General features: G+C 41.9%; 1 protein-coding gene across 1 annotated transcript in view; it reads left to right on the top strand.

Annotated features, from left to right (window-relative positions):
• Plcz1 (phospholipase C zeta 1) overlaps nucleotides 1-12,964 on the top strand; it is a 54,342-nt gene extending 41,378 nt beyond the window's left edge. The window contains exons 10-13 of the mRNA XM_032907316.1: nucleotides 296-468; nucleotides 9,683-9,809; nucleotides 11,938-12,087; nucleotides 12,876-12,964. Of these exons, the coding sequence (XP_032763207.1) occupies nucleotides 296-468; nucleotides 9,683-9,809; nucleotides 11,938-12,087; nucleotides 12,876-12,964 (539 nt within the window). The remainder of the gene's footprint in view (nucleotides 1-295; nucleotides 469-9,682; nucleotides 9,810-11,937; nucleotides 12,088-12,875) is intronic.
• The last annotated feature ends 434 nt before the right edge of the window (nucleotides 12,965-13,398 follow it).

Consider the following 13,398-nt stretch of genomic DNA (forward strand, 5'->3'; position numbering starts at 1 on the left):
TATTTGAGACCTCAATGCCCACCCCCAACTAGTGACACAGTTCCTCCAACAAGGCCACACAAGTCCAACAGGGCCACATCTCCTAACAATGCTCTTTCTTATGGGCCTATGGTGACCACTTTTATTCAACCGCCATGACAAGACAGCCATAACATATGTTAAAAACCATGACTTACTAGGTAAGTGATCCCTCTTCTTCGAAAACATGAAGATAGTCAGTATTTAAGAATTTTGACCACTGAACATAACTACCCTACCAGTTTCCTAACAATGTCAACATACTTCTTTATCACAGTGGCCTTGAATTTTCAAACCCCTGGACTGCCTATGGATTTGCAAAATGGGAAATTTTTGGATAATGGAGGCTCTGGATATGTTTTGAAGCCAGACTTTCTTAGAGACACAACTTTTGGCTTTAACCCAAATGAACCAGAAGGAGATGGCCATCCGGTTGCCCTCACGATCCGAGTAAGATTGTTTTATTTGGCTTCTTTTATTTGCTGGTTTCTAAGTAAACTCAATAGTGTATGTTAATATTTCAACTCTACCGATCTGCTCCAATGCCCTTCAAATTCCTGTTAATCTTTCTAGACACAATTAATAGGGGCCGTTTTAGCATCTTTTTCTGTGTCTGAAAGTTTTCTTTGTGTGCATTTCCACATGAATGATTTCCTGCCAGCGAATGGAAATATTGAGGCTAAAACCTTTTCCTCTGAGATATCTATTTATATCGTTCCCTTGTATTTCACCATTGAGCGCCGTGATGGAGTGGTTTGAGTTCAGTCTGCCGATGACCTTGAGGACATGACACCTTTTTGTCCCTTACCTTTAAAGGATTTCAGCAAATTCTAGGAGCTATTTCTTTCTCATGAATCTCTTAACTTTTGCAGTACAGCATTCTTTCCCTGCTATGTCTCTGAGCTCTGCTTGACTGCAAATAAAGGTAATGGGTGTGCTTTCTCCTGTATCCATTATCCATGTCTATTAATATATTATAAGCTTATAATGTTCTCATCTCCTCCCAGCCTGCAGTTTGTGAGAGGCCTTAACAGTTCCTCCCTGCGATGATTCAAAAATCTATATTCAAATTTAAAATTGATTGATTTGTTCACGAGTGTGTGTGTGTGTGTGTGTGTGTGTGTGTGTGTGTGTGTGTGTGTGTGTGTGTACACATGCGAGCATGAGTGCAGAAACCTGTGTAGTCCAGATGAGGGCATCTGATCCTCCTGGAGCTGGAGGAACGGATGGTTGTGAGCTGTCCACTGTGGTGCTGGGAATTGAACTCTGGTCCTGTGTGATACCAGGCCACGCTCTTAGCTGCTGGGCCATCTTTCTAGACCCCTGTATTTGGTTTTAGTTTCACTTTAATATAGGTGTGCACTTTTAGCATCTGATTGTCAGTCATCCCATGTGACTCAATCTTTATCTCTATCTTTACCTCGCTCCTCCCACTCCCCCCCCTCATCTTTCATCTCTTGCTTTACTGCTTCCTGGACAAGTTCATCATAGTGAAAGCAGTCTCTCCATTAGCATGAACTTGTCCTCATTCTCTGTGCCCTAAACGCAGTGGTTTATTTACCTTTCAAAATGTAACTGAACCTTCCGAAAAGGCCTGGTTGCATTTCTTTCTCCACTTAATTACAAGCCGCTGCCCCAGGCTGTACCTCCACCTGTACAGAGGGCAGCTGTGGAATTTGTCTGCCTCCTCCTGTTCGAAGAGTTGCTCTTACAAACCCCATCTCAGATATTCTTTTGGGATTTGGGTCAGTAATCTTGCTGTTTTAGTCACGTGTTCCATGCTGCTACTTAGTGGAGGTCTGGGACTCTGTCAGCCGATGAGTGGGCCTCTTGATCTTCACTCCTGACTGTGATGCTTGAAACTCCAAACCCCAGAATTTACCTCACTTACAATGTCTGTCTCACTTCTGTCTACTATCGTCCTAACACCACTGGGCTTGGGAACCCACTCTTACCTGCTTCAGGTCTTATCCATTTAGTACCAGTGAAGAATGAGAGAACTTATGGGCTATTTCCTAGAAATAAATTTTTTTGGCTTGTGCATTTTAGTTAATTAATTAATTAATTAACTAACAATACAGCCATTGCCCCCTCCCAGTGACCCTCCCACAATTCCTCACCCCATTCTTCCTCCCCGCTGTAGAGAATGATCCCTCCCAACCAGGCAAATTTGTAAAGACAACAGAGGAAAGGTGGGCAGGGAGAAAATGCTTCAGATTTGGCAGGAGAGAGTGCCGGTGAGGTACACAGCTGGCTTTGCTCCTGCTCATGGGATGTAGTGACACCATAATCCAGTCAGAGTAGATAGCTAGAAGTCACCTACAATTCGGGCTACAGATATTGATTAGCTGACACTTTCTGGCATGTGGAGAAGTATTATTGACCACGGGGCTTCTTTTACAAGGGGATTGTCACGTTGGCCTCCTTCCTGCATCTTTTAAGTAGTTGATTCAGTGGGAAAAGGTGGATTTGCCACTCCTAAGAGCCTTTATAACACACTCGTGTCTCTTCTTGTTCTGGATTTATTATCTATCTGCCATGAAAATCCGTTTCACTTCCATTGATGGATTCCTCTTTCTGTGACTACTCCTAAAATATTTATGTTGCATGTTCGTATTGCATAAAGCTTTTACCTCACCTTTGTTCCAAACAAATGATTCTTCTCAGAGTCTCACACGCCAAGGCTCATGGTTTGAACGGCCAGAAGGCTCAAATCTTAAACGTGACTTCAATGTTTTTTAGAACCTGGAGTACATTTTAAAGAGTCTACCAAGCATCCATACTCATTAAATCACTCTCCTGTCAAACTTAAAAATTTTAAAGCCTAACATCCCTTCCCAGTCAATCTACCTTTAACTATTTTATTGACTTGTCAATGAATGGTGTTACTCTTCTGACCAGCTCAGACCAGAAAACATGGTAGCGTTGTTATACATCTCCTTCACGTCCTGTATCACCCACTTATAAATTCTACCCAGTCTACTCCAGGTCTTCATGATCCCTTCTCTTGGTCTAACCACTGTGCTGCTGTCCTCTTTCAGGAATTTGTTCTTTTTCATCAGGTCTCTTTTGACTTCTTCAACATTGGCAATCAGCTCCGGTTGTTGGTTATTTTATTATTATTATTCTTTAATTGTTTTACAGTCTAGTCTTTATCCCCGTCCTGGTCTACCCTCTGACCGTCCTCATCACATACTCCCTTTCCCCGATCTCCAAGAAGATGCCACCACCCCTACATCCACCTCACGAGACCTCCCCTCTCCCTGGGAACTCAAGTCTCTCTAGGGTTAGGTGCATCCTCTCTCATTGACTCCAGACCCAGCAGTCCTCTGTTATACATGTGTTGGGGGCCTCATATCAGCTGGTGGATGCTGCCTGGTTGATGGCTCAGTGTCTGAGAAATCTCGGGGGTCCAGGTTAGTTGAGACTGCTGGTCTTCCTATAGGGAAGTCCTCCTCCTCAGCTTCTTCCAGCCTTTCCCTAATTCAATCAAGGGGTCACCAGTTTCTGTCCATTGGTTGGGTGTAAACATCTGCATCTGACGCTTTCAGCTGCTTGTTGGGCTTTCAGAGGGCAGCCATGCTAGGCTTCCATCTATAAGCACAACATTGCATCTGTAATAGTTTCAGGCCTTGGAGCCTCCCCTCGAGCCAGATCCCAGACCTGTCGCTGGACCCTCTTTCCCTCAGGTTCTTCTCCAATGTTGACCCTGTAGTTCTTTAGACAGGAACAATTCTGGGTCAGTGTTTTTGACTGTGGGATCGCAACCCTATCCCTCCACTTGATTCCCTGTCTTACTACTGGAGGTGGACTCTACAAGTTCTTTCTCCTCACTGTTGGGCATTTCATCTAAGGTCTCTTCCTTTGAGTCCTAAGGGACTCTCACCTCCCAGGTCTCTGGTATATTCAAGAGTCTCCCCACCTCCCACCTCTCAAGGTTGCCCGTTTCCATTCTTTCTGCTGGCCCTCAGGGCTTCTATCCTCCCCCTAATACCTGATCATGTTCTTCTCTTCCCCCAACCCCTTTCTCATCCAGGTCCCCCTCCCCATCCCCTGTGACTACTTTCTTCTCCCTCCCAAGTTGGATTGAGGAGGCATCCTCACTTGGGTCCTTCGACTTGTTAATCTTCTTGAGTTCTGTGCATTGTATCCTGGATATTCTGTACATTTTTGGCTAATATTCACTTATTAAAGAGTACATACCATGCATTTTCTTTTTTAGTCAGAATTTGTCTAGTCTAGAATCATCTGGGAAGAGAGTCTTCAGTGAGAGATTGTTTGGATTAGATTGGTCTCTGAGCTTGACTTTAATTTCTTTTTAAAATTTTATTTCAGTATCTTATGTGAATGAGTGTTTGGCCTATGTACATGTCTATGCATTTTATGCATGCTTGGTGCCCATGGAGGCCAGAAGAGGGTGTTGGATTCTTTGGAGGTGGAGTGAAAGAAGGTTGTAAGCTGCCAAGAGAGTACTGAAAGTCAAACTCTTTCTCTGGAAGAGTACTGAGCGCTCTTCCACTGACCCATCTCTGCAGCCCCAAGTAAGATATGTTCTTTTGAGTTAAATGGTCTGGGAAGACCCAGCCTGAAAGTGGGCAGCATCATTCCCTAGGCTTGAGTTGTATAAGAGAAGGTATAAGAGAAGCAGCAGGGTTGCATGCATTGATTCTCTTTGCTCTTGACAGTGGATGTGACTGCTTGTTTCAGCTTTCTGCCTTGACCTCCCACAATGATGGACTGTAAGCTGAACAATCATTTCTCCTTTTAAGTTACCCTTTGTCAGGGTAGTTTATGAAAATAACAGAAACTAAAGGAAAACAGCCTGTTTCGGTCTTCTTAGTCCTTCTTCCTTTAAGTCGGATGGAGAGGTTTTATTATTATGATGATTTTGTTTGTACTTAACATTCATTTCTGTTTGCTGGTTACTTTCCCAGTCAAGGCTTAGCTTTTGTTTCTGTACCAATGTCTCACAATATCCAGCCTTAACTTATTCTATAACCATGATCAGGATTCATTCATTCATTCATTCATTCATTCATTCTCTCTCTCTCTCTCCCCCCTTCCCTTCATTCCTCCCTCCCCCTCTCTCCCTCTCCTCCTCCTCTCTCCTTTTTCTGTCTGTCTCTGTCTCTATGTTTGTCTCCACCCACCCATCTTTTAGACAAGGTCTTACTGTGCAACCATAGCTGCCTTGGAACTGTCTATGTAGCCAGCAGGCTGGCCTTGAACTCAGAGATCTACCTGTTGCTGCCTCCCGAGTGCTGGAATTAAATTTAGATGCCACAACTTGACCGACTCAAGACTTAAAAATCCTTACTTCAAGCATTTTTTTCTTGGTTGTGCTCTCTTTTTACAGTTTCCTTTCGCTGCAGCCTACGCAAGCACGCGCTCTCGCATGTAGCACACTGCAGTGTACTCATTCTCTTGTCTTTGTTCCCCAGCTCTCTGAGGATTCTTTAAGGATAAGAGCTGCGCTTTGTTCAAGCCTCGTTGACAGGGTCTGCCATAAAGCATATGCTTCATATAGGGACGTTGATGGGATGAGTGACATCTGTTGCCTGCCAAGAATAGCGGAGGAAGCATCTGTGCTGTCTCAGAGGAAATGAATTTTCAGGGTAGTTTGTGCACACAGATGCTTATGCGTGTTCTGGGCTCCTCCTCCAGGCTTATACTGGGAGTATCTCACTTTGAGGTGTTAAGTGGCTTGGTCTCAGACAGACAGGTTAGTGAGTCCCCTTGGAAGCAGCCACCACAGCTACGAGTAAGTCCTCTCCTCATGGTTATTTTAAAGCGCTATGTGGTTGACTCCTTTGATCTCACAGGGTCTGGGAGCACAACTTGGAAACCCTGAAGGCCTGGATTTGCTCTAAGCTTCCTTGAGTCCTTGATGGAGACAGTCGACATCTCCAGTTTATTCTGTTACCTTTAGATTGCAGCTTTTGGCCTAAGTAATTTGTCTTTTCCTTTCCGTTGCTTTCCTCTCCTTTCCTCTCCTTAGGCACAGGGTTTGCAAAGTTGAACCAGTCCCATTTTAGACACGCCCTTTTCCACAGAGCTGCCAATCAGCTGCCAAGTGCACTTGCCATATCTGGGAGTAGTGTCGTGAATACCTACAAGCAGTCTTCTTTCTAAACCCGCAGATACCTAACTATGCTGAATGATTTATGCCTCTTGAATACAGGTCATGAAGTATTTTCAGTTACCTTAGTGTATAGCAATGTCATAATGTGTGGATTTAGGACAGAAGAAGTTACACCTCAGCAGGTTTTCTCCTCCCTTTCCTCCTATTCTCTATTCTGTGCCTCTCTTTTTCTCATTCTTTTTCATATAAGCTATTTATTAAAAAAAACAACCATATGATCATAGAGTGATTGAAAATGTGGTTCAATTTTTACAACTGCATCTTTAGGTTTATCACTTCTTTATTGTCTGAGAACTTATTACACACATATCATGTAATTCTCTCTGTTTAGTTCCATGGCACATTTTATGATTGGTTGTTGTTTTTTTTTTGTGATGTTTAATTGCTTTTTATTAATTTGTTTGTTTTTAGTTCTTTATAGATAATAACTCTTGGTCAGATATAATGCTGATACAGGTGTTTTGCTCTCCTCTGTTGGCTGTCTCCTCAGTTTAATGATGATGCCCTTTGCCACGTGGGAGCCTTTTGGTTTCATGAGTTCTCCCTCATCAGTTGTGTGTCTTGAAGTCTGTGTTGTCAGAATCCTCTTCAGACAGCCATTTTTGTGCCTATGGGTTGAAGCGTATCCCTAACTTTCTTCTTTAACAGATTCAGGTCAGATAGGTACTTACATTAAGGTCTGAGAGCATGCAGGATATTTTAATTTTCTCATATTTGTTGAGAATTAAGTTCTTATATATGATAATTTTGGAGACAGTTCTGTGGGCTACCGAGAAGAATGTGTATTCTTTGGTGTTTGAGTACAGTAGCCTGTAGGTGTGTTAATTCTATTTGCTCTACGATGTGAAGAGTTTTCCTGTTAGGCTTTGCCACAATAACCTGTTTATTGGTGAAAATTGGAATTAAATTTATTCATAAACAGTGTGTTGGGTTTACCTGTGTTTTTGAATATAGTAGTGTGTTTTTGAATATAGTAGTATGTTTTCAATGAGGTTGGATAAACCTGTGTTTGGAAGATATGTGTCTAGATTTGTACGGCCTTCCTGGTGGATTGCTCTTCTAATGAATATGAAGAGACCTTCCTTGGAATCTCTGATTAACTGGTTTTGATTGGAAACTTATTGTCAAATGTTAGAATATCTACAGCTCTGGCTGCTTATTTCCTAGTACTGTTTGTTTGAAATACCCCTTCCTATCCTATAAGAGGGTTTTATTGTTTTTGATAAAGTGAGTTTATTGGAGACAGGAAAATAGATGGATGGGTCCCATTTTCTCATTCATTCTGTTAGAATGTGTCTTTTAGTGTCAGGAACTATATTATTGAAAGATGTGTATCAATTTCTGTCACTTTGTTGATTTTGTAGTGTTCTCTTAGACTTCTTTCGATTAACTATCTTGGCTGTATTTACTCATTCCCCATGATCTCTTGGTTTGTTTACTGTTCTCTTCAGAATTAAGTATTCCTCCTTGTATCCTCCCTCTGTAGAGTCGACTTAGTGATCACAAATCCATTTAGTCTAGTTTTATCAGGAAAGGATTTTATTTCTCCTTCATTTTAATGGATAGGTTTTTTTTTAGGGTATAATATAGTCTGGGTTGGCAGTTGTGATCTTTCAGATATTGGAACACCCTTTCCCCAGTCTGTCTGGCTTTAAAATGTTCTGTTGAAAAAAAAAACACTTTTTAAAAAAATTCTTATGGCAATGGCTTCACAAGTGACCTGACCTTTCTCTCTCACAACTTTTAATGCCTTTTCTTTATTTTCTGTTTTAAATTTTTAGCTATAATATATCATGGGGAGATGATGATGGTGGTGGTGGTGATGGTGGTGGTGATGGTGTTGATGGTGATGATGATGATGATGATGGTGATGGTTTGGTCTTGTTTGTTTGGTGTTGTAGGTACCTGGATGGGCACCTCTTTCTCTAGATTTGGGCAATTTTCTCTGATTTTATTATTCTTGATTTTTCTATGGTTTTCCTCTTCTTTTAGGTCTATATTAAAAATTTATGTCTTTTCATGGTATATTCTGTCCCCAAAGGTCGCATGTTTTGTTAGCATATGCATTTTACATTTCTCTTCACCGTTGCTGGGTGACAGATGACCCTGCTTTGTCGTCCAGCCCTGACTCATTGTTTGCACTGGACCCATTCTATTGGTGAGGCTTTTCCTATGAGGGTTTTTATTATTTTTTATTTGGTTTATTGTTGTTTTCATTTTTAGATTTGTACTTTTCTATTCTCTTTATTGAACCAAATTTTTATGCCTTTGATTAACTTCAGCATTTCACTTAGCCAAGTGAATGCTTTTGTCCTTCTTTGAGAAGTTTGAACATAGTTATGGTCGCTCTTTTGAACTCTGCCGGGAGGGTCTTCCTGGGTTTTCATTGGTATTCATTACTATAGGATTAGTAATTTCGGGGCAGGGCATGTTGTCCTGTTTTTTTTATGTCACTTTATTTCTGTTCTGGACTTAAGTGGACCATTCTGTTAGTCTGCTGTGGGTTTTTTTTTGTCTTGTTTTGTTTTGTTTTTTTTATTTTGCTTATACTTTTCCTTCAGTGTAGACATCTACACCGTTTGGAGCAGGATTAAACTGTAAGAGGGTTGATCCACTGTTTTCTTTTATGGAACTTGTTTTGGGGTCTGTGAGCTCTATCTTTGGTCTTCTGAAAGTTTGGTAGTGTCTGTGTGAACAGAGACCCCCTCTCCACAAGGGTCAGCAGGCATCTGGCCCTCTTCCTCTACTACCTTCTGTGTGGCTCTCCAAGTCTAGCTGTTCTACCTTGAGACAGCTCCGGTCAACTGATGGCTGGGTATGGGAGGTCTTAAGAAGCTGGATGTGTGGTCAGGAGGCTGGTGGTAGGCATAGTAACCATAGCTGTTATCCAGGGCTGGGGTCCTAGCTTCTTGACTTTTATTTCTCATCTAAAATCAACATATTTCAAATGTTCTATGCTTACCTTGTCCTTAAAATCAAAACACAATCTTGATTCAATAGTTAGGCTAAATAAAAATATAACTGGTAACTTTTAAAAGTATGTTTCTGATCCCTGTTCCGAACATGCATGTGAGATAGTTGATCTTACTGAGTTCTGTTTCCTTGATATGGCAATGTAGTTAACAGTGGACAATGTCAGATTTTATAACTGATTAAAATGTAAATTTTTAAAGAAATGTTATGTGGTGCAACGTTTCATATTTGGGAAAACAGTCATACTGAACTAGTAAAATGATGAGAGAGTGTTTTTAAGATAAAAATGCGTACGAATGAATCATAAACCTTGGGCATTGTGGATTCCATTATGAATGCACTTGAGTAAACAATATTTCAGACAGGTTCTTGTTCATTATCTAGTGATATTGGACAGAAAAAGGGTTAAAATTTAAAATTCCCAGCTTCAGTCTTTGTAGCCAATAATTTAGAGCCTTTGTCTTTTGGGGATACGCGATTTGATTAAGGTCAAGTAGTGATGTATTTTCCTACTTAGCTAAGTCCTTCTGGTTACGCATGTTTGCACAGCTCATCAGTGGGATCCAGTTGCCTGATAACGGGTCCTCAAATACATCTGACATAATAGTGATCATAGAAGTCTACGGTGTCCCAAATGACCACATGAAGCAGCAGAGTCGTGCTGTTAAGAACAATGGTGAGCTTTTTTACTTCTTAGTGGGGGAAAAAATTGTATTTTCTTCTTCAGAAAACATTCTTAAATTAACTTAAGAATAACTCATTCAGTGTGCCCTTTATAATAATACAACCGCAGAATGTTGGTTTTAGCACTGGGTTTTCTGCGAACGTCTCTGAGGAAATTCAGTTTGGTTCTTCAGTCTTGACATCTTGCTTGGCCAAAGCCCCATGATTCGGCAAGCATCAGAAACTTAAAAAAAAATGTTTAGTAGATATGTGTTTATGTACGTCTTAACTTTACTAGAGACACTCTACAACTTAGAGCAAAAAATGACACGAAAGAAGAAAACTATTATGATGAGATATGATTAGGTCTGAGGGAGAAAACAAAATCCCGTAGTCAAGGGGCCCACAGAAGACAGTCATAGGAAAAAAAATACAGATTTATTTTCCTACAGTTGGAGACAATGGTACTAAAGGGAGAAAGAATAACGTGACTCTCGGTCATGAAGACCGGGCAGCATACAGGATGCTCAACAAAGACTAGCAAGTGAGAAAGTGTGCACGTTATAGATGCTCCTGGGCGTGTCTGAAAGCCCTGCTTGCTCTTAGGGAGGTCTCTATGGGGAAGGGATAAAATTAAGCCATCTACAGCAGAATCAGGCACTGAGCTCTCAGGAGAATGTTTCTGTAGGTAAGGTGGGAAATGAGAAACAGGAGCAGTGTCAGGATAGGAACCAAACGCTTAAAAGACATAGAAGGCATGTCGTAAGGAAGATGGTGGCTGGCAGAAATGAATAGATGGTGTTCATGTGCATCACCCTGTGGGAGTAATGGTCTAGGGTGGATGACAGGATGGACTGTCAGACTGTGGGGGATGGCTATGGTGATGATGGTAGTGGAATTAGAGACGAGGATGTCTGTGAAGGAAGGACCATGTTTGGATAAGGTATAGGTAACTCATCTGTTTGTTGGGACATGGGAAGTACAGTCACCAACCAAACTTCATGTCCTGGATACTTCTATAAAAATAACAATAAGTTTCTTTTGCCCAGATGTAGATGTGTGCACGTGTGTATGAGAAAGACACAGAGATTAGATACAGAGGAAGGGGGGGGGCAGGCCGGGTAGGTGGGATAGTGGTGTTTGAGGAAGAACAATGACTTTATGTATGGACTTTCTATAGAGCCGTAGAAGTATCTTTACAGAATGGACCCTAAATCTGCCCCTGTACCCTATGGAATTATGTTTGCTCTCAGGCCAAGGTCATTATTCCAGCATATGATAATTAATTTCCTGTTTCCATGGGCAAAGGACACATTCAGGACTGCCACTTGGTAAAATGACCTAGTGACTTCAGGAGCACTATAGAAATCATAGGTATCAATATAATTATTCAAAAACCTATCAGAAATGCTAAAAATGATGAAAACTACAGACATGGAAAGGATTTTCTTTGTACCTGGACGTGTGTAATTTTTCTCCCAACCATTGGATCTGAGACTTGTTCTGATTGTGATTATCTTGAGTCCGTTGACTCAAGGTTTTAGATCATTTAAATCAAGCTGCAAACAATCTGGATTCCTTGCTGTGGCAAGGGGTGGGTTAACTGGGAAGATTTATTTCACTGGAGCCCTGAATTGTTTATCAACTCGGGACCTTGAAATCATCACTAGTGAAAAACAAGGCAGAGTTCTTTCTGTAATAACCCGGCACGGAAAGAGGCCAGTTCTCAGTTTGCCATGTCTCCATTTTGCCGTGAAGGGACTGCCTTAACGTCAGTCATGTTACACAAAGACACCGTTGTCTGCTTCGAGGTCACACTCTCCCGGCTGGCATCCCCACTTTGCAATTTGGTACATGGAATACTAGGAGCAATGTGGCCTCTTCCAGTTGTGGTTCCCTTGCCTGTTAGCCCTGTCAGGGTTGTAGTTCCTATGGAGTTTTCAAAAGCCAGGGTCACTGCTGTCACGACATCTTCTGCTCGCTGACTACATTAGACGTTCAAGTGCCCTAAAGTACAAATTAGCATTGTTCATGCCCAACTGTTAGACAGAAAAATCGTGGAGACCTCTTATTATTTGCTTTTTTTTCCCCCTTACAGAAAGCATCTGTGATATTCTTGTATCCGTTTCTTTATATTTCAGCTTTTAGTCCAAGGTGGAACGAAACATTCACATTTCTTATTCAAGTGCCAGAATTGGCACTGATACGTTTCGTTGTTGAAACTCAAGGCTTCCTATCGGGAAATGAATTACTTGGGCAGTACACTTTACCCGTTCTTTGCATGAACAAAGGTAATGTTCTCAAATGTAAGACGATTTTTAATAACATGTATCAAAGTCACACTTGGATTATACCAAACTCCTCCATCATTTCATCTACACCTGCGGGATATGAAGGGAGCTTTGGGTGGACCCATGGATTTTCTTCTGTTGGACAGCAGAGATGGGTTCTTCCTGTGGAAAGTGATTTGGGGATGAGGTATGCTGGGCTGCTAGGGAAACTTGGCATATGTTCCTCTTTGCCAGGATCCTAATTCTTCCTTTTCAATGAAAGGTAGTCATGGTGACAAGAAGATATGAAGGGCAGGGATAAGACAGAGGGGAAACGTTGGCTCATTCTTTCTGAGGACAAACTGGGATCCTGGGAGCCGGACCTTTTTGGATCATTTTCGGGGCTGGAAGAATGGTGCACAGTCGCCTGCCCGGAGTGGTTTATTTAGTGCTATAAATAACTTTGTTGCAAGGTGCCCAGGTTTCTATCACCAGGAAGCAGCAGTCAGGGTCTCTTTGAAGCAGCAGGGTGATGGCTAACTTTGGGTCATTATGTCCTTGGGGAGAGGAGACATTTGAGGTGTGGGCTCACCACTGGGACACACAGGATTTTTGGAAGTTCGAACAGAAACTAGGAATGCTCCATTTTATGGAAAAGTAACATACTACGTTGGCATAATTATACCTCTGTCTCACAGCGATAACTGCGTTAAGACGCTTACTCAGAGACACACCTTCCTCAGCGGCAATGGGGAGGCCATTACTCTTAATGCGGTATTTCCAAGTTGGCACAGTTCCTCTTTCCACAGGTTATCGTCGCGTGCCTCTGTTTTCCAAATCCGGTGCGAACCTTGAACCTTCCTCTCTGTTTATTTACGTTTGGTACTACAGAGAGTGACAACGTGTAATGGAAACGTTAGTTACACCTCACAGTAGACAGTCCAAAGGAATGTTGGCACGCCCTCTTTTGTTAACCGTAAAATAAAGACTCATTAAGTTTGAAATGTCTATGCTTTTCACTTTCTAATGGGCAAAACAGAAAGGGGAAGGGGCGAATAAAACCATCAGAGGATGCGCACTGCGTGCGGTTCCCTGGGTGTACGGTGTGCTGTTGGCTGGATGCACGTCATGCGGGTCCCTGGGCGGGCGCACAGTGTGCATTTCCCGGACTGCTGCTTTCTCCTATGCTTCTGCTTCCAGAGCTGCATTTCCAATTGCTTGTATCATTTTTAATGAGTAAAATTTACGGCTTTAAAAAAGTATGCCTGATCACCTAAGACATGTTGGCAAATATTTAGCAGCCCAGAAGATGTGAAATCGAAGTGTTTTAAC

The sequence above is a fragment of the Rattus rattus genome, chromosome 6, assembly GCF_011064425.1.
Source record: "Rattus rattus isolate New Zealand chromosome 6, Rrattus_CSIRO_v1, whole genome shotgun sequence".
Lineage (NCBI taxonomy): Eukaryota > Metazoa > Chordata > Mammalia > Rodentia > Muridae > Rattus > Rattus rattus.